The sequence below is a fragment of the Pseudophryne corroboree genome, chromosome 4 (genome assembly GCF_028390025.1).
Source record: "Pseudophryne corroboree isolate aPseCor3 chromosome 4, aPseCor3.hap2, whole genome shotgun sequence".
Classification (NCBI taxonomy): domain Eukaryota; kingdom Metazoa; phylum Chordata; class Amphibia; order Anura; family Myobatrachidae; genus Pseudophryne; species Pseudophryne corroboree.
In genome coordinates this window covers 417,553,998-417,575,779 of record NC_086447.1, presented here as the reverse complement: position 1 = coordinate 417,575,779, position 21,782 = coordinate 417,553,998, and the positions used below count along the sequence as shown (strand labels likewise).

Here is a 21,782-nt window from a genome sequence, read left to right as displayed (position 1 = left end):
TACCACTGGAATTATACTGCAGTATCACTGGAATTATATGCCAGTACCACTGGACATACACGGCAATATCACTGGAGTTATATGGCAGTACCACTGGACATATACGGCAGTATCACTGGAATTATACTGCAGTATCACTGGAATTATATGCCAGTACCACTGGACATATACGGCAATATCACTGGAGTTATATGGCAGTACCACTGGACATATACGGCAGTATCACTGGGCATATACAGCAGTATCACTGGAATTATATGGCAGTATCACTAGATATATACGGCAATATCACTGGACTGGATGTATATGCCAGTACCACTGGATTTATACGACAGTATCACTGGAATTATATGGCAGTACCACTGAACTGGATTTATAAGCCAGTACCACTGGAATTATACGGCATTATTACTGGAATTATACGGTAGTATCACTGCAATTTTATATGGCAGTACCACTGGAATTATACGGCAGTGTCACTGGAATTATATAGCAGTACCACTGCACTTATACGGCAGTATCATTGGAGACGGCAGTACCACTGGACATATACGTCAGTATCACTGAACTGGATTTATACGCCAGTACCACTGGATTTATATGGAAGTACCACTGACATATACGGCAGTATCACTGGAATTATACATCAGTACCGCTGGACATATACGGCAGTACCCCTGGACATATACGGCAGTACCCCTGGACATATACGGCAGCACAGGGAAATCACAACTGGACTGATGCAGGACAACACAGCACCACTGGACTGGACTTATACAGCAGCACTGGACATATGGCAGCAGAGGACACCACCAATGTGACTGGACTAATGCAGCACAAGACACCACTACTGGACTGATGCACCACAACCAGAGACGGAAGCAGCGATCGGTGGGCTCAGGTGCGACAAAATGCTTTGGGCCCCATCCCATGCAAGTCCACCCCCTCACCAATGGAGAGAATCTGGTGAGGGGGGCCTGCTCAGGGCCAGAGAAATGGATACCTAGCAACAGTGCCGTAACTAGACATTTTAGCACTGCAAGAAACGGCATCGGAGCCCCCCCCCTCCATGTAAAACAGGGGCAGTGCGCGGCGTAGGCGCGTGCAAAAAATATAGGGGCGTGGCTTCGTGGGGAAGGGGTGTGGCTACAAAATAATACCAATTCATATAACGGTGCACAGTAGTCTCCAATATTCAAATTACGCCGCACAGTAACACCACTACACCAGGTACAGCCCTTTTTGCACATTACGGCAGACAGCGTCCCCCTTTTTGCACATTACGGCAGACAGCGTCCCCCTTTTTGCACATTACGGCAGACAGCGTCCCCCTTTTTGCACATTACGGCAGACAGCGTCCCCCTTTTTACACATTACGGCAGACAGCGTCCCCCTTTTTACACATTACGGCAGACAGCGTCCCCCTTTTTACACATTACGGCAGACAGCGTCCCCCTTTTTACACATTACGGCAGACAGCGTCCACTTTTTACACAAGAAAGAAAGAAAGAAAGAAAGAAAGAATTATACTTACTGTCTCCGCTGGCAGTCAGGCTCCTCGGTGCAGCTTCTTCTGGCAGAGGTCCCATGCAGGGGAGAAGGAGGAGGAGGGAGGTGGAGGAGGGAGCCGCAGCAGCGCTGTGTAATTGGTAGAGGCGCTGCTGCTGCTGCTGCTGTCCCTCTGCATCACCATAGGCTGCCCTCCGCCGCTGTGAATGCTGGGATGTGCTTTCCAGCATTCACAGCGGTGGAGGGCAGCCTATGGTGAAGCAGAGGGACAGCAGCAGCAGCAGCGCTTCTACCAATTACACAGCGCTGCTGCGGCTCCCTCCTCCACCTCTCTCCTCCTCCCTCTCCCCCGTGGCCGCTGCGCTCCTCTCCACTCGGCGGCGGCTGTGTGCTGCGGTTGTCTGCAGCACACAGTGGCATGTAATGAGTCAGTTTGACTCATTAGATGCCGCGCTGCTTTGGGCCCCTGGACAGTGGCGGGCCCCAGTGCAAGGCACTGCCTGCAATGGCGGTAGTTCCGCCACTGACCACAACACAGCACCACTGGACTGGACTTATGTCCAGTGCTGCTGTATATGTCAGCAGAGGACACCACCACTGTGACTGGACTGAGCAGCACAAGACAGCACTGGAATCACCACCCCACTTTCCCTCCCACACAGACACTGAGGACAGAGACACGTCCTCTCGTTACACTCTCTGGGACTGGAGTGAAAATGGTGGTGATTCGCGGCTCCGACAGCAGGATGATGACATTTTGCCTCGATCTGGTTTCCGAGTCAGGCAGGAAATCCCGAGCCAGGCTCAGATCCGGGCTCGGGTAGAAAAGTCCGGTAGGGTTGGGTTCTCAGGGAACCGACCCCGCTCATCTCTATGCATAATAAGGCTTTATTAAATGAGGCAGCAAATAACAATTGACATCAGATGTATTGTAGATGTAGCTGTATGTATACAAGTTGTATCATTGCTATCAGTGGAGGATTTTACCTATGGGCTGCGGGACTGCAGCCCCCCCAGGTAAAATCCGCCACCCAGCTCAGTGTCAGTGGAGCCATATTCAGTCCGTAACTGCACTGACTTCACTGTTACTAGCAGTGACTTCCTATTGGAAGTGGAGATGTGCACCGGGCCAGATCTCGGGTTTTGGGTTCTTGTTTTTTTATCTGTATCTCCTTTATGTTTGGATCTGTCTTTTAAAAAAAAAAAAAAAATCATACAAACAGCTAAAATCTAGAGATGAGCGGGTCACAGAATTTGGGGATATTTTTGTTCCTACAGTATTATTAACCTTAACAACATTCATTTCCGTTAATTTCCACTCAATTTTGACCAGCTCACAATATTGTTTCTCTAACGTCCTAGAGGATGCTGGGACTCCGTAAGGACCATGGGAATAGACGGGCTCCGCAGGAGAGAGGGCACTTTAAGAAAGCTTTGGATTCTGGGTGTGCACTGGCTCCTCCCTCTATGCCCCTCCTCCAGACCTCAGTTTTACACTGTGCCCAGAGGGAAATGGGTGCACTGCAGGGAGCTCCCCTGAGTTTTCTCCCTAGAAAGCATTTTTGTTTGGATTTTTGCTCTATTTTTTACAGGGAGCACTGCTGGCAACAGGCTCCCTGCATCGAGGGACTGAGGAGAGAGGGGCAGACCTACTTAAATGATAGGCTCTGCTTCCTTGGCTACTGGACACCATTAGCTCCAGAGGGGGTGAACACAGGTTCGTCCTGGGCATTCACTCCCAGAGCCGCGCCGCCGTTCTCCTCACAGAGCCAGAAGAAAAGAAGTCAGAAGACGTCTCAGGCGGCAGAAGCCTTCAGAGCTTCACTTAGGTAACGCACAGCATTGCAGCTGTGCGTCATTGCTCCACACACCTCACACACTCCGGTCACTGTAAGGGTGCAGGGCGCAGGGGGGGCGCCCTGGGCAGCAATATGAACATCTCTCTGATGGCAAAAACTATATACATGTACAGGTGGGCACTGTACATGTATATAAAAGAGCCCCCGCCATTTTTTTTTATAACTTTGAGTGGGACAGAAGCCCGCCGCCGAGGGGGCGGGGCTTCTCCCTCAGCACTCACCAGCGCCATTTTCTCTCCACAGCACCGCTAAGAGGAAGCTCCCCGGACTCTCCCCTGCTTTACACACGGTGAAAGGGGGTTTTGAAAGAGAGAGGGGGGGCACATAATTGGCGTTTTATTACTACACAGCGCTACTAGGGAAAAACATTCTGTGTTTCTTTCCAGGGGTATAGCGCTGGGGTGTGTGCTGGCATACTCTCTCTCTCTCTGCAAAGGGCCTTAAAGGGGATACTGTCTTCAGAAAAAGAGGAGTTTCCCTGTGTGGGTGAAGTGTGTCGGTACGCGTGTGTCGACATGTTTGACGAGGAAGGATCGCTTAATGTTTAGGGGGAGTGCTTGAATGTCAGGTCGCAGTCGGCAACGCCGACACCGGACTGGGTGGATATGCTGAATGTCTTAAATGCAAATGTAAATTTACTGCATAAAAGGTTAGACAAGGCTGAAGCTAGGGATCAGTCAGGTAGCCAGACCATGCCTGTCCCTGTGGCGCCAGGACCTTCGAGGTCTCAAAAGCGCACCATATCCCAGGTCGATGACACAGATATCGACACAGATAATGACTCTAGTGTCAACTATGAAGATGCAAAATTACAGACGAAGGTGGCAAAGGGTATTCGTTACATGATTGCCATTAAAGAGGTTTTGCATATCACTGAGGAACCCCCTGTCCCTGACACGAGGGTACACATGTATAAAGGGAAAAAGCCTGAGGTCACTTTTCCGTCCTCATTTGAGCTAAGCGAATTGTGCGAAAAGGCTTGGGAATCTCCAGATAGGAGACTACAAGTTCCCAAAAGGATTCTTATGGCGTATCCCTTTCCACAAAAGGATAGGATACGATGGGAATCTTTGCCTAAAGTAGACAAGGCGCTGACACGCTTATCCAAGAAGGTGGCACTACCTTCTCAGGATACAGCTTCCCTCAAGGATCCTGCTGATCGCAAGCAGGAAATTACCATGAAGCACATTTACACACATTCAGGTACTATTGTTAGACCGGCTATGGCATCGGCCTGGGTTTGTAGTGCTGTCGTGGCATGGGCAGATTCCTTATCTACGGAGCTTGACACCTTAGATAGGGATGCCATTTTAATGACCATAGAGCATATCAGAGATACTGCCTTGTATATGAGAGATGCTCCAAGAGACATTTGTTTACTAAGCTCCAGAATAAACGCTATGTCTATTTCTGCTAGGCGACTCTTGTGGACCCGACAGTGGATGGGAGACGCCGACTCAAAGCGGCATATGGAGTGATTGCCTTACAAGGGGGAGGAGTTGTTTGGAGACGGCCTCTCGGACCTTGTCTCTACTGCTACGGCCGGTAAATCGAATTTTTTACCTTATGTTCCCCCGCAGCATGCTAAGAACGTACCCCATTATCACTCAGATACAGTCCTTTTATTCCAATAAGAGCAAGAAGGTACGGGGATCGTCCTTTTTTGTCAGAGGTAAAGGCAAGGGAAAAAAGCTGCATGCAGCTAGTCCCCAGGAGCAGAAGTCCTCCCCTGCATCTGCAAAGTCCACCGCATGACGCTGGGGCTTCCCGGGGGGAGGCAGATCAAGTGAGGGCACGTCTTCGATTTTTCAGCCACGTCTGGTTTCACTCGCGGGTGGATCCCTGGGCATTAGAGATTGTTTCTCAGGGATACAGACTGGAATTCGAAGACATGCCTCCTCGCCGGGTTTTCAAATCGGCTCTGCCGACTTCCCCGTCAGAGAGGGAGCTAGTGTTAGCTGCAATCCAAAAATTGTATATTCAACAGGTGATAGTCAAAGTTCCTCATCTCCAACAAGGAGAGGGATATTACTCAACCCTGTTTGTGGTCCCGAAACCGGACGGTTCGGTCAGACCCATTTTAAAGCTAAAATCCCTGAACCTGTACTTGAAGAGATTCAAGTTCAAATGGAATCACTCAGGGCGGTCATCGCCAGCCTGGAGGGGGGGGGATTGGATGGTGTCCATGGACATAAAGGATGCATACCTTCATGTTCCGATTTCCCCCCCTCACCAGGCGTTCCTGAGATTTGCAGTACAGGACTGTCACTACCAATTTCAGACGTTGCCGTTTGGGCTTTCCACGGCCCCGAGAATTTTCACCAAGGTAATGGCGGAAATGATGGTGCTCCTGCGCAAGCAGGGCGTCACAATTATCCCATACTTGGACGATCTCCTCATAAAGGCGAGATCTCGGGAGAAGTTGCTGGCCAGCGTGTCTCTGTCCATGAAGACGTTGCAAATGCACGGCTGGATTCTCAATATACCGAAGTCCCAGCTAGTCCCTGCAACGCGTTTGACCTTTTTGGGCCTGATTCTAGACACAGACCAGAAGAGGGTTTTTCTTCCGATGGAAAAGGTTCAGGAGCTCATAGCCCTGGTCAGGAACCTATTGAAGCCAAAAAAGGTTTCAGTGCATCATTGCACATGGGTTCTGGGGAAGATGGTGGCTTCATACGAGGCCATCCCCTTTGGCAGGTTCCATGCGAGGACCTTTCAATGGGACCTATTGGACAAATGGTCCGGGTCCCATTTACAAATGCATCAAAGGATAACCCTGTCTCCCAGGACCAGGGTATCTCTCCTGTGGTGGCTGCACAGTGCTCACCTTCTAGAGGGTCGCAGGTTCGGCATTTAGGACTGGGTCCTGGTGACCACGGACGCAAACCTCCGAGGCTGGGGAGCGGTCACGCTAGGAAGAAATTTCCAAGGTCTCTGGTCAAATCTAGAGACTCGTCTCCACATCAACGTCCTGGAGCTGAGAGCCATATACAACGCCCTACGTCAGGCGGAGGAATTGCTTCGGGACAAACCGGTTCTGATTCAGTCGGACAATGTCACGGCAGTGGCTCATGTAAACTGCCAAGGCGGAACAAGGAGCAGAGTGGCCATGGCAGAAGTGACCAGGATTCTACGCTGGGCGGAAGGCCATGTAAGCGCACTATCAGCAGTGTTCATCCCGGGGGTGGACAACTGGGAGGCGGACTTCCTCAGCAGGCACGACCTGCATCCGGGAGAGTGGGGACTTCATCAAGAAGTCTTCGCACAGATCACGGGTCGGTGGGGACTGCCTCAGATAGACATGATGGCATCCCGTCTCAACAAAAAGCTAAAGCAATATTGCGCCAGGTCAAGGGACCCTCAGGTGGTAGCGGTAGACGCTCTGGTGACACCTTGGGTGTTCAGATCGGTCTATGTGTTTCCTCCTCTACCTCTCATACCCAAGGTGTTGAGAATAATAAGAATAAGCAGGGTCAGAACAATCCTCATTGTTCCAGATTGGCCACGGAGGACTTGGTATCCGGAGCGGCAAGAGTTGCTCACAGAAGATCCGTGGCCTCTTCCTCTAAGGCAGGACCTGCTGCAGCAGGGGCCCTGTCTGTTCCAAGACTTACCCCGGCTGCGTTTGACGGCATGGCGGTTGAACGCCGGATCCTAGCGGAAAAAGGGATTCCGGAAGAGGCTATTCCTACCCTGATCAAGGCTAGGAAGGACGTGACATCGAAACATTATCACCGTATATGGCGAAAATAGGTTTCTTGGTGTGAGGCCAGAGCTGCTCCTACGGAGGAGTTCCATTTGGGCCGTCTACTTCACTTCCTTCAAACAGGAGTGAATTTGGGCCTTAAACTAGGGTCCATAAAGGTCCAAATTTCGGCCTTATCCGTTTTCTTTCAAAGCGAATTGGCCTCTCTTCCTGAAGTACAGACTTTTGTTAAGGGGGTGCTGCATATTCAGCCTCCTTTTGTACCTCCAGTGGCGCCTTGGGATCTTAACGTGGTATTACGTTTCCTCAAGTCCCCTTGGTTTGAACTACTCAAAACAGTGGAGTTGAAATACCGCACTTGGAAAGTGGTCATGTTGTTGGCATTAGCTTCGGCAAGGAGTGTTTCAGAATTGGCGGCTTTATCACATAAAAGCCCATACCTGGTTTTTCACGTGGATAGGGCGGAGTTGAGGACTCGTTCTCAATTTCTGCCAAAAGTGGTCTCATCTTTTCATATGAACCAACCTATTGTCGTGCCGGTGGCTTCACGGGACTTGGAGGATTCCGAGTCCCTGGATGTGGTCAGGGCTTTGAAGATTTATGTGACCAGAACAGCTAGGATCAGGAAGACTGAGGCTCTGTTTGTTCTGTATGCGGCCAACAAGGTTGGCGCTCCTGCTTCAAAGCAGACTATTGCTCGCTGGATCTGTAACACGATTCAGCAGGCGCATTCTACGGCAGGATTGCCATTGCCTAAATTGGTTAAGGCCCATTCCACTAGGAAGGTGGGCTCTTCTCGGGCGGCTGCCCGAGGGATCTCGGCATTACAGTTGTGCCGAGCAGCTACTTGGTCGGGGTCAAACACCTTTGCAAAGTTCTATAAGTTTGATACCCTGGCTGAGGAGGACCTCCTGTTTGCTCAATCGGTGCTGCAGAGTCATCCGCACTCTCCCGCCCGTTTGGGAGCTTTGGTATAATCCCCATGGTCCTTACGAAGTCCCAGCATCCTCTAGGACGTTAGAGAAAATAGGATTTTACTTACCGGTAAATCTATTTCTCGTAGTCCGTAGAGGTTGCTGGGCGCCCGTCCCAAGTGCGGACTTCTTCTGCATGACTTGTATATAGTTATTGCTTACATAAGGGTTCTGTTGTAGTTTTATCGGTTGGACCGAGGCTATGTTGTTGTTCATACTGTTAACTGGGTAGTTTATCACAAGTTATACGGTGTGATTGGTGTGGCTGGTATGAATCTCGCCCTTAGATTTACAAAAATCCTTCCTCGTACTGTCCATCTCCTCTGGGCACAGTTTCCCTAACTGAGGTCTGGAGGAGGGGCATAGAGGGAGGAGCCAGTGCACACCCAGAATCCAAAGCTTTCTTAAAGTGCCCTATCTCATGCAGAGCCCGACTATTCCCATGGTCCTTACGGAGTCCGAGCATCCTCTACGGACTACGAAAAATAGATTTACCGGTAAGTAAAATCCTATTTTTCTTCCAGTTCAGGCCAAAATGTTGCACCGAGGTAGCTGGATGACTAAGCTAAGCAATAGCAGTGGGCAGCAAACACGTGACAGTTAACAATATATTTTTAAATGCTGTAATCATCTGTTAAAATTATTTAAAAATTAGGATCAAGTTCTTCAGTTACTCAAAGATATCTTCGATATGGAGAAGGTTCGTTATTCGAGCATGTAGAGTTTGTCAGAAGATATCATGCAGTGTTTGACTTGTTTGTACCATTGCATAGAGATGTTTTGTTCTAAAGCCAATTTGTGCCCAATCCTATGTGAACCACGTTCTACCAACCATCTAAAACTTGATCTGAGTGACAATTACAGAGCACCTGTCGCTAAGCTAACACACAGGGTGTGCAGCCATTTTGTGCCACATCCACATGAATATTGATAATGATAACAATAGGGAGCAGACCATAAATGACTGCTCCCAGTGTGAATGACTGACAGCTACAGTATGCTAAATATTTTTTATACGTCTAATAGAAAGGTGGTGGCCTTGTTTGTGGAGGTGCTAATAGTACACACTGTCAGCAGATGCTTATTTTGTGCTCTAGGTGGTTGCTGGGGATAATGGGACCAAGATTTGCTGTTCTACATCAGAGAAAAGCATCCTGTGGCTCTCCAGGTGAACTATAACTCCTAGGATCCATGCTGTTTGCCAGCCCTGCTGGAAGTTGTTTGTCAACAACGTGTGGAGCGCCTCAGGTTGCCTCAGCCAGCTTTACACACAGTATGTACCGTGTTGTAAATATGTATGTTTTTGACCAATATACACAACTAATTTTTGTGTTAAGTAATTAACTAGATCAGTGGCTCAATGGAGGTAGATTACATATGTAGTGGAAGGAAAGACTAATTAGAAATTTTATTTGTTTAATTTGAAAAATATAAATTAATCATTGGGGCATCGGTGATGGTTTTTATTGCATAGACAACAATTTCTATTGGTTATTGCACTAATCTGACTTTCATTAATCTGACTTACTTTTTCTTTGATTTTACATGCTCTGACTTACGCCGTCTATGCCCTTGGGCATCGGCCTTAGTAGATGACGTTGATGGACTTGTATCATCATGACCGGTGGCAGCACCTGCATCATCTCTCAATTGTTCATTATCCATACTGTATATATCAACAAACACGAACCAAGTGGGGTACAGCACACACCACAATTTGTTAAAATTTTTTACCACCTACAGTGTCACAATGTGTATGAATCAGAAATAGTTTATCTGCATGCTCCTGTTGTGATCTCTGTCATGCCTCCCAGAATGGTCTTGGTACTTTCTGCCTGCAACATAACCAACCCATTGGTTTTGCTTCCAGAACTCTTACTGAGTTGCATTATGCCCATATTCAAAAGGAACTGTTGGCTCTGGTCTTTGCTTGTCAAAAATTTCACGTGCTCATCCCCAGGACTCGGGTGTCCCTTGTGCTGATGGATGACCTGGATGTCCTGGAGCTTGAGGTCCTCTCGATCAGGTTCATGGAAGATCTCCATGATGCCACATTCTGGGATGACCACTGCCAGTGGTTGTCTCATATTTTTCTGTATGGCTGGCCTTCTTCCTCCAAGGAACTGTCTCATGACCTCAAGTCTTTCTTTGTCTTCTGCAGTGAATTGACCCTCTTTGATTGCATCCTTCTGCATGGTCAGTGTTTTGTGATATTTTATGCCCTTCAAGTCTTCTATTCTCAGCAGGGTATGAGGCCACCAAACAGCGGGCTATTGCTTCCCTGTTTTGGGCATTTACTGACTGCTGATATTGAACGGGTTGTCTCTGTCTGTGCCCCTTGCAATGCTTTGTGTGCCCATCATGCTAAGGAACCACTCTATATAAGAATCCTTGGTCCATCATTGCTGCATAGCATACCATGCAAGCTACTTGTTGACAATGCAGTTCATGAGTGATGAATTCCAGACTTTCACCAGTGAGTGGGATATCATACGTGTCACCAGTAGTCCTTGCTATCCACAGTTCAATGGACTAGCAGAAAGGGCAGTACGTTCTGTGAAGCACCTGTTAGATAAATGTCATGAAGATGGTACTGATGTGTTTATAATGCTCCTCAATTTTAGAAAGTCTCTGAAAGATGGACTTCTCTCTTCTGTCACCCACACTATCATTTCCACTATCAAGTTAAAACTTAGGCCACAAAATGAGAACAACATGCAAGATGATCTGCAGCACTCCAGTTTATGGCTCAAAGCCACTCATGACAAAACACCACATCCTTTAAAACCAATGTCCTGAGGACAGACCATCCACTTCCAGACCCATGTCAGGTTTGGGACTGTGCAGTGATCTTCCAAATAACCCAACAGCTATGTGGTGCAATCTGATGTTGTTTCGTACTAGAGCAAAAGGAGCCACCTCCTATGCGTGTGTGAGCCAACACATCCACCTCACTTAACACCAAATGGACAATGAGTCCCCAGAAGAAGCACCTCTTATGGGTGTAGGACAGTCCCATGTCATTGCCCAATAGTAAGACTATTCAGACACCGGACACACCACTAGCACTTTTTTTTTGTCAACAGGTCTGGGAGAATTTCTGGGCCTAACGCAAAAATCCAAGACTATGTTACTTATTCTCCCACATTGTCAGCTTATGTATGTTCTTTGTTGAACATTGTTCTGCATCCAACACCTGTCATACTCCCACACACCTGTTATTGTTTATGTTAAACAAAGGGGAAAGCAGATGTATGCTGTATGTGGATAGTTGAAGTTGCATCATTGCCAGCCACTTTGCTCTACAGGAAGTGTTTGTTTACAGGTAACTCTGCAACCATTATTCAGCATGAAGTACAGTTAGTAAAGTCATACTTCTGCAGTTCTCCAGAGCCCTGGGGTGATTTGCAGACGGCCCACTTTACTGTACATGTATAATTATGTCTTCACCTATAATCAGTGTTCAAAAAACACGTATGACCAGGGTTGTTGTTCCTATAGGGGCCCACAACTCTTGCACCAGCTCGCACACAAAGCAAAATTAGAGGTGGAACTGGGAGTATATGACCCAGGCTTCTCTTTCACAGAGAGCTGCTGCGCCACCTACTACTGATCGGATCACTGAAGTGATCCCCAACAGCCGCTGTTCGCATCACTCAGTTTTGCATGGAGCTCAGTGCGCAGACACTAGCACAGTTCAAAAATAGAAGCCTGCACTCTGCACTACAGTGGAACATACACTGTCTGAGAAAGGGAATAAGTAAGTAAATAGTAGTAACCATAGGAGTGGTGGTGGTTAGGGACAAAGTAATGCATTTGTGAACTGGGAACACTACAATGTGGAATAATGTAAGTTGGGGACGCTACAATGTGGCATATTGTAAAATAACAGCACTACAATGAGGCATAATGTAAACTGGGGTTATTACAACATGGTTTAATGTGAACTAGAGGCACTACACTGATGTAATGTGAATTGGAGGCACAGAATGTTGTATTATGTGAACTAGGACTCTTCTCTGGGGCATAAGATAAACTAAGGTACTTAAATAAACAACCGCCAAAGAGAAAGGTGTGTCTCTAGAAGCAATGGAACAGGGGCACCTTCAAAATTTTTATATGCCCACAAAGTTCTAGTTACATTGCTGCTTTTGATATATACTGTACTGTAGGTGGAGTGAGAGCCTGCATTTTAGACAATGAAATTGGAATCCAACATGCTTCACATCAGGATACTCAAATTACTAAGCACCATGCATCTGGTGACACGAAACATGTCCAAAGAGCCAGGGGAGCATCTAGAGAGGAGGAGGCCCGTGTGCAGGATCTGTCTGGGCCCCCTCCTCTCTAGCCGGCAGCGCTGTAGCTCTGGGCACTAAGGTCACTAGGGTACCCCAGCGCTGTCCCAGACACTGTGCAGGACTCTGGGAAAATGGAACAGTGGCCATTTTCCCAGTGATTTCCATACTGTGCATGGGCAAAATGCCAGGAAAATGGGTGCAGGGTCTGCGGTGCATGGTGTGTATGGTCTGCCACTGTGAGTAAGTTATAAACTAAAGCTTTTTCCATTTAATGTTTAAGCTTTTATTGTAAACAGACATTCTTTTTTCACAATATTACTTACTTTAAGTAAAACGTTTCAGCTTTTATTATTTAGATTGGCTGCAATAGGGGGAATTCAATTGTTTTTCCCTGCGGCCACCACTAGACAGTGCCCGATGGAGCAATTCAACGGGTGTTCTGTTCGGGCACGATTAGCCAGGAAGACACATTTGTTAATGTGGTCAAAATCGGCTGTTTGGGCATGACATGCGTGATAAAGAAAACATTTGAATACCGCCCCCCAATCTCCCGCCACTTTAGACAGGGGATGAATTGCCCCTATTGAATGGAAAGATGTAAAATAAGTACTTACCTGTGAATTCTTCAGTTACTGAGGCTGTTACACTCATACCACCCCAGGAAAGAAAATTTAATATCTCTTCATGTGTGAAGCTGAAGTTTACAGAGCCTGATATCTAAAAGAAACAAAATAAGCAATTTATAAGCCAGTGCTGATCCACTCAGCATCATAATATGGGCTGTAATAAATGTGGATAATGTACTACATTATAACAGCTGACAACTAGATTAGCAATAATGGGGATACATTTGCTACACACATTGGGGCTATTTTCAGTTGCATGCAATGTGCAATGTGCAATGTGCTTGAGCCCTGCAGATTCAGGCACCAGAGAAATAAATCATGTGCCATATCTGGTATGCGCGCAATGGTGTTTCTGGGTGGTAACTGAGCAGCGACCATGCAATCACATGCTACAGTACCGTCTAGTAGGAGTGTCTTATCTGGGCATGTACTGTAAGCTGTCAATCAGTGCTCTTTTGTTATGTGTAGACAGAGATGGGATATCTCTTTCATATGGATCTCTTGCAACTAGCATAGTCCTGGTGTATAGTATACCCCAATGCTAATGATGATAGCTGTGGGTACAGATCTGAAAACAGTGGGCAGGGTAGGCCACTTGCAGTCACACAGATTTTTAGTTTACATGGGCAGAACCTTGCATTACCATAATGTAATAAGCGCGCATCTGCTACAAGACAGAATAGCGGGCACGGGAACAGGTTACTTAAAATCAGTCCCTTATGGCCTACATAAGGCATGAGCCATGTGCAATACAAAGGAGGCAAATGCATTTAGGTGTTTTTTTTGCACGCAGGGCAATTACTGGCTGCTTTTGCATATAGCTCACCAGGGGCAGATTGGGATGAAAAACCAGCCCAGGAAATTTATGGAAGCAGCCCTAATGGATTCTGAGTTGGATGCAGTTGCGGTTTTCCTTGCTTCTTTTGCTGCAGTTGCATCTGCGACTTTATGCTAGTGACCTACAAAGCCTTTCCCTGATGTACATCCATGCGTCTGAATATGCAAGGACTTAATGTCCATTTTCAGTATTAATCATGCTTTGTGTGTGTTTAGACACCATCATTAGTCTCACAATTGAAACTTTCACCAGCTCTATGCAAGTTGCAGATCATCCATCGGAGTACGCAGACATTGGGGGTCATTCCGAGTTGATCGCTCGCTAGCAGTTTTTAGCAGCCGTGCAAATGCTATGCCGCCTCCCACTAGCAGAAGTGCGAACGGTTGTTTCGCAGAACGCCTGCAACATTTTTTTGTGTAGTTTTAGAGTAGCTCAAAACCTACTCAGCGCTTGAGATCACTTCAGACTATTCAGTTCTGGATTTGACGTCACAAACACGCCCAGCGTTCGGCCAGCCACTCCTGCGTTTTCCCTGGCACGCCTGCGTTTTTCTTAACACTCCCTGAAAACGGTCAGTTGCCATCCAGAAACGTCCACTTCATGTCAATCACTCTGCGTCAACCAGTGCGAATGAAATGCATCGCTAGACCCTGTGAAAAACTGCATCGGTCGGTGTGCCCAAACGTTGCACGTGCGCATTGCGCCGCATGCGCAGAACTGAACTAAATAACCACTGCAGGATAACGAAGCACTGGGCGGGCGCCCAGCATCCTCTATGGACTACGAGAAAAGGATTTACCGGTAGGTAATTAAAATCCTATTTTCTCTTACGTCCTAGAGGATGCCGGGGTCCACATTAGTACCATGGGGATGTACCAAAGCTCCCAGAACGGGAGGGAGAGCACGGAAGCTCTTGCAGAACCAATTGACCAAACTTTAGGTCCTCAGAGGCCAAAGTATCAAACTTGTAGAACTTTGCGAACGTGTTCGACCAAGACCAAGTAGCCGCTCAGCAGAGCTGTAATGCCAAGACGCCACGGGTAGCTGCCCAGGAAGAAACGACCTTACGTGTAGAGTGGGCCTTAACAGATGTTGGACACGGCTGTAGAATATGCATGCTGGATAGTGATACTGATCCAGAGAGAGATCATCTGCTTAGAAGCAGGACACCCAATTTTCTTGGGATCATACAGGACAAACACAGAGTCCGACTTTCTGTGACAAGCAGTCCTCCTTACATAAATCTTTAGAGCCCTTACCACAGCTAAGGACCTTGACGAAATTGAGGAGTCAGTCGCAACTGGCACCACAATAGGTTGGTTGATATGAAATGCCGACACAACCTTCGGAAGAAACTGCTGACATGTCCGAAGCTCAGCTCTATCTCATGGAAGATCAAGTATGGGCTTTTACATGACAAAGCCCCAAACTCCGACACACGTCTAGCAGAAGCTAAGGCCAACAACGTAACAGCCTGCCATGTGAGAAACTTGACCTCAACCTCCAGTAGGGGTGCAAACCAGTCCAACTGGAGGAACTGCAACACCACGTTAAGATCCCAGGGCACCGTAGGCAGTACAAAGGGAGGTTGGATGTGCAGAACTCCCTTCAAAAAAGTCTGAACCTCAGGGAGGGCAGCCAACTGTTTCTGGAAGAAAATGGATAGGGCCGAAATTTGGACCTTTATGGATCCTAACCTCAGGCCCATATCCACACCTGCTTGCAGGAAGAGGAGAAAACATCCCAGTTGAAACTCCACTGAATGAAACTTCTTGGACTCGCACGAAGACACATATTTTTTCCAAATATGATGATAATGTGCAGACATGACCCCTTTCCTAGCCTGTATCAGGGTAGGAATAACCTTGTTCGGAATGCCCTTCTGAGCTAGTATCTGGTGTTCAACCTCCATGCCGTCAAACGTAGCCGAGGTAAGTCTTGATAGTCGAATGGCCCCTGCTGCAGCAGGTCCTCCTGAAGAGGAAGAGGCCTCGGCTCTTCTAGCAGTAGATCCAGAAGATCTGCATACCAAGCCATTCTTGGCCAGTCCGGAGCAATGAGGATTGCCTGATCTCTTGTTCTCCTTATGAGTTTGCGAACTCTTGGAATGAGTGGAAGTGGAAGAAACCCGTACACCGACTGGAACACCCATGGAGTCACTAGGGCGTCCACCGCCGCTGCTTGCGGGTCCCTCGATCTGGAACAATTCCGAAAAAGCTTCTTGGTGAGATGAGAGGCCATCATGTCGATCTGGGGTACGCCCCAACAATCTGTTACCTCCTTGAACAACTCCGGATGGAGACCCCATTCCCCTGGATTGAGATTGTGTCTGCTGAGGAAGTCCGCTTCCCAGTTGTCTACTCCCGGAATGAAGATTGCGGACAGTTCCAACGCGTGTTTTTCTGCCCAGAGAATGATTCTTGTTACCTCTGACATTGCAGCACTGCTCTTCATTCCGCCTTGTCGGTTTATGTTAGCCACTGTCGTTACATTGTCTGACTGCACTTGAATGGCCCGATTTCTCAGAAGATGGGCCGCTTGGAGAAGACCGTTGTAGGCGGCTCTTAGTTCTAGAATGTTTATAGGCAGGCCGGCTTCCAGACTTGACCACCTTCCTTGGAAGGTTTCCCCTTGAGCAACTGCGCCCCAGCCCCGGAGACTTGCATCCACGGTTAGAAGGATCCAGTCCTGAATCCTGAACCTGCAGCCCTCCAGAAGGTGAGGTAATTGCAGCCACCAGAGGAGTGATTTCATGGCCTTTGGCGACAGACGTATTCTCTGGTGCATGTGTAGATGGGATTCCGACCACTTGTGCAGGAGATCCAGTTGGAAGGACTGAGCATGAAACCTCCCATACTGCAGTGCCTCGTAAGAGGCAACTATCTTCCAAAGAAGGCAAATGCACTGATGAACAGACACCCGGGCAGGCTTCAGGACATCCCGCACCATTGTTTTTCTCACCAACGCTTTTCCCTCTGGAAGAAACACTCTGCACTTCTGTGTTGAGGATCATTCCCAGAAAAGACAACCTCCTGGTTGGTTCCAAATGTGATTTCGGAAGATTCAGGATCCAACCATGTTTCCTGAGAAGCTGGGTCGTGAGAGCTATGGACCGTAACAGCTTCTCCTTGGACGATGCCTTTATCAGCTGATTGTCCAGATATGGAATTATGTTCACCCCCTGTCTGTGGAGGAGAACCGTCATTTCTGCCATCACCTTGGTGAATACCCTGTCAGGATTCTGATTTGTCTATTCCCAGAGGGGGCACTAGTGGGTCAGTGTTGGAATGACGTATGAAGTGTGGAGACTGAATAAAGTCCTGCGCATATGCGCTGATGTTTAATAAACATAAAGGTAACAGAACAATTATATAATAATAAATGGTATGTAGCATTGGTAGTAGCAGAACCTGAAATGATAAACGGTAACTGAATCCAAGGTAATAATAAAAAGTCTCTGGCAACACAAATATATATTGGTGACAAGTTGATGGCAGAATGCAGAAGGTTTAAAGCAAATAAAGTCACTGGTAACACAAACGTGAAATAACTTGATAAATGCAAATGGTTTGGAAAACAGAACTCCGGTAATACTTGCAAGGCACACAGTCTCTGATAACTAAACGTGGAATGAATTGGTAAATAAATGTGAATGGTTTAGAATACAGAACTCTGGTAATACTTGTAAAAGCACACACACAGTCTCTGTAACATAAAAGTTCTTTAGCCAAGCAAGGCCCAGGCAGGAGACAGTCCTAACTCAGCATGCTTGTTAAGTGCTGGATGCAATGCACAGAATGGAATGCTGGTAATAAGGTGCACAAGTTAGGCAATGAATAACACCTGAGGAGAGTCTCTTACTGCTGATGAACTGTGGCATGCTGTGGCTGGAGTCTGGAACAAGCAGGAGAAATGCAGAATGATTAATGAAATGAAATGATGAGAGTATCCACGGCGAACCACTGGAGACAGGAACACGGGGAACCATTGGAAACAGGAACACGGGGAACCACTGGAAACAGGAACACAGGGAACCAGGAGAACTTGCCACACCAAATGTGACTCATTGTCCGAGGAAATGAGAATGAGCCAGGAACTGGAGTTTATACCCCTTGCTCTGTGATGATTGGATGTTGAATCCCTGTGAGAACAGACCCTGCTGAATTGGGTACCCAGATCAGCTGAGAGTAAACTGGGGCTGATGATAACCAGGAGAATGATTCTGTAGACAGTTAATGCAATGCACTGCTGGTTGCTGGCTGGGATCAGTAGTGCACCGGGGGTTAATGCTGTTAACTAGAAGCACTTGTATACTCCAGGCTGCTGGCTGAAACCAGTAGTTTACCAAATGATAGTACTGGTTGGGTGGAGCACAGTGAGCTGTAGGCTGCAGGAGACTGAAGACTGGAACTGGAACTGCTGGGACCTGTAGTTCCACAGGTCCAATTCACAGGGGATACTCTGAAGACAGAGGACTGAAGCCAGGAGATGCTTGTTCACTGGAAGTGATGCGATGGAGAATGCAGATTCCTGACATACCCTCGGTGCTGTGGAGAGGCCGAATGGCAGGGCCTGGAACTGAAAATGACAGTCCAACAGTGCGAATCGGAGATAAGCTTCATGCGGCAGCCAAATCGGAATGTGGAGGTACGCATCCTTGATATCTAGGGATACCAGGAAATCCGCCTCCTCCAGACCTGATATCACTGCCCTTAGAGACTCCATTTTGAACTTGAACTCCCTCAGAAAGGGGTTTAGTGATTTTAAGGTCAGATTGGGTCTGACCGAACCATCTGGTTTCGGTACCATGAAAAGGTTTGAATAGTAACCTTTGTTTTGCATCTGGGGAGGGACTGGTATGGTTCTGGATGTCTCCCTGTAGGGTAGCCCTGTCTGCTGGCAAGCCTGATTTGAAGAACCGGTGAGGAGGTAGATCTTGAAATTCCAGCCGGTACCCCTGGGACACAATATCTAGTACCCAGGAATCAAGGCCGGACAACACCCAGACGTGACTGAAATGTCTGAGCCTCGCCCCCACCGGCCCTTCCTCCAGGCCGCGCTGTCCAGCGTCATGCTTAGGACTTTGGCATACCAGAAGCAGGTTTCTGTTCCTGGGAACCTGCAGTAGCAGGTTTCTTGGATTTTGGTCGACCTTCTCTAAAGAAGGTGTTGGACGGTTTGGCCTTTCTTGTTTTAGCAACACAAAAGGACTGTGATGCAGCTAAAGGAAAAGGTTTCTTCGCAGCAGGTGCAGCTGAGGGAAGAGAAGGTGACTTACCCGCTGTAGCTGTGGAGATCCACGCATCCAACGCTTCCCCAAAGAGAGCCTCACCTTTGTAGGGTAGGGTCTCCCCACCTCTCCTGCATTCCGCGTCGGCAGACCACTGGCGCAGCCAAATCCCTCGACGAGCTGAGACAGACATGGAAGAAATTCCTGCAGCCATTGAACCCAGGTCCTTCATGGATTCCACCATAAATCCTGCAGAATCCTGAATGTTACGTAAAAACAATTCAACGTCACTTTTCTCCATTGTATCCAAATCCTCAAGTAACGTGCCTGACCACTTTACTATAGCTATGGAAATCCATGGACAGGCAATAGTAGGACGTAGTATCGCCCCTGAAGCCATGTATATGGATTTGAGCGTAGTATCAATTTTGCGATCAACCGGCTCTTTTAAGGCGGTAGATTCTGGAACAGGTAAAACCACATTTTTAGAGAGTCTGGATACAGACGCGTCCACTATGGGTGGGTTTTCCCATTTTTTCTTATCCTCCTCAGGGAAGGAAAAGCAACCAGAACCCTTCTAGGGATCTGGATTTTTTTCTCCGGGTTTTCCCATGCTTTCTCAGGTATAGCATTTAATTCTTTGGACGCAGGGAAAGGTTAGCAAGGCTTTCTTATTGTCAGTGAGTAGGCCTCCTCAACCTGCTCAGGTGTTGTATCTGCAATATTCAACACATCCCTTATAGCCTCTATCATCAACTGCACCACTTTAGCAAGAGATGCGGCCCCCGTAAGCACATCATCATCACCGTCTGCCGAGTCGGTATCCGTGTCATCCTGCATCATCTGTGCAAGAGCACGTTTATGGGAACCTCCAGAGGGGAGTCCTGAGGTAACAGAACCGCACCAAACTGCCATAGAGTTTTGTAAAGCCTGAGTTGCAGATTCATTCTGTGCAACCCTAGTAGAAATCATAGATTTGATAGAGGATAACCATTCAGGCTCCCTTGCTGGTATCTGCGCTAAAACAGTGCAATCCTGATTACATGGAATGAGATCATCCTGAGAGGACATATCCTCTGCAGCATATGACACAGAGTCCCTAGACATAGCTAAACGGAGACCCCAAACACACACACACACACACACACACACACACACACACACACACACACACACGAGGCTAGATAGAGTTTCACCCCCAAGAATGGCAAGAGAGGCACAGAGATTGGAGCCAACCCACACACAGCACTTTCCAGGTATAGGGAGACCCTAAACCAGCGCTGACTGTGTACCTTAATATGTTACACAGTCATTACACAGACCCCCCCCCCCCACCTTCTACAACCCCCTGGTACCATAGGAGATAGCTGGAGTTGCTCTGGAGGGACTGTACTTCACTGACAGTGTTTCTGCAGGCAGGAAAATGGCACTGAACGCTGCTGGGTCCACTCTGAGGAGAAACTCCGCCCCCTTAATGGCGCTGTCTTCCCGCTCTTCATGAGATTATACTGGCCTGAGGATTTATGCTGGCAGTGATCCCGGGACCCTGACAGGCTTAAGAGGTCAGTGTAGGCGCTGGCTCAGGGCGCCCCTCACAGCGCCGCACTATGTACCGCTGAGCCCTGGAGCGCAGTTAGTCCTGTTGCCGCCATCTTCACACCGGCTCCCCGCTTGCTAGGGGGGGCGGTGACTGACTCGCCCCCGATCTTCTGGCTCTGTAAGGGGGTGGCTGCATGCTGCTGGAGTGAGCGATCCCCTGTGGCGGGGAACGTTGGATCCCCTCAGGAGCTCAGTGTCCTGTCAGCGGAGATAGTGGCTCAGACCTCGCCTCCCTGTAAAGGCCTCCCTGTAAAATAAAAGACTCTAAAATAAACTTTTACTAAATAAGCTCTATAGAGCTCCCCTAGCTGTGACTGGCTCCTCTAGGCCCATTTTCTAAACTGAGTATGGTAGGAGGGGCATAGAGGGACAAGCCAGCCCACACTCTCAAACTCTTAAAGTGCCAATGGCTCCTAGCGGAACCGTCTATACCCCATGGTACCAATGTGGACCCCAGCATCCTCTAGGACGTAAGAGAAACAAGACATTGGCCCCCTCAGATAAAACACTCAGTGGCCCCCACAGAAAAAAATAAACACATTGACTCACACAGAAAACAATAAAACCCATTGCCCCCTAAAGAAAACAATAAAACATAGTGCCACCTACGGGGGGGGGGGGGGGGGGGGGGGATCGAGGTGGGGGATTGGGAGGGTGGGTTTATGGGACCGGTGGGAGTGTGGGTGGTAGCGTATGTTCTTGGGCTGAGGGGATATTGTATGTTTAGGGGGCAGTGGTAGGTTGAGGAGTATGTGTTCCTGGGACTGGGAACAGGGTATGTTGTGGAGGCTGGGGGAGTGGGTTTGTAGGGTATGTTCCGGAGGTTGGGGGGAGGGCATTGTAGGGTATGCTCCAGAGCCAGGGGGATGGTTAGGGTGGGTACTGTACTATGCAGAGCCGTAACTACGTGTGTGCCAGGTGTGCCTGGCACACAGCGCAGTCGCCCTGTGGGCGCACGGCCAGCAACTATGTCAGCGGCTTGTAATGAGTCAAATTGACTCATTACAAGCCGCCTGTGCTGTGTGCGCCGCCGGAGAAGAAGAGGAGATGAGCAGTGTCAGGGGAGGACCCGGAGGAGGAGGAGGGAGGGGGACTAGAGCTGCAGCAGCGCTATGTAATTGGTAGTAGCGCCGCAGCAGC

The 21,782-nt window shown here is 48.2% G+C and overlaps 1 protein-coding gene across 1 annotated transcript in view; it reads right to left on the bottom strand.

Annotated features, from left to right (window-relative positions):
* Positions 1–21,782, bottom strand: part of LOC134909676 (CD109 antigen-like) — a 303,785-nt gene that overhangs the window by 132,512 nt on the left and 149,491 nt on the right. Inside the window, exon 9 of the mRNA XM_063916819.1 lies at positions 12,964–13,066. Within this exon, the coding sequence (XP_063772889.1) occupies positions 12,964–13,066 (103 nt within the window). The remainder of the gene's footprint in view (positions 1–12,963; positions 13,067–21,782) is intronic.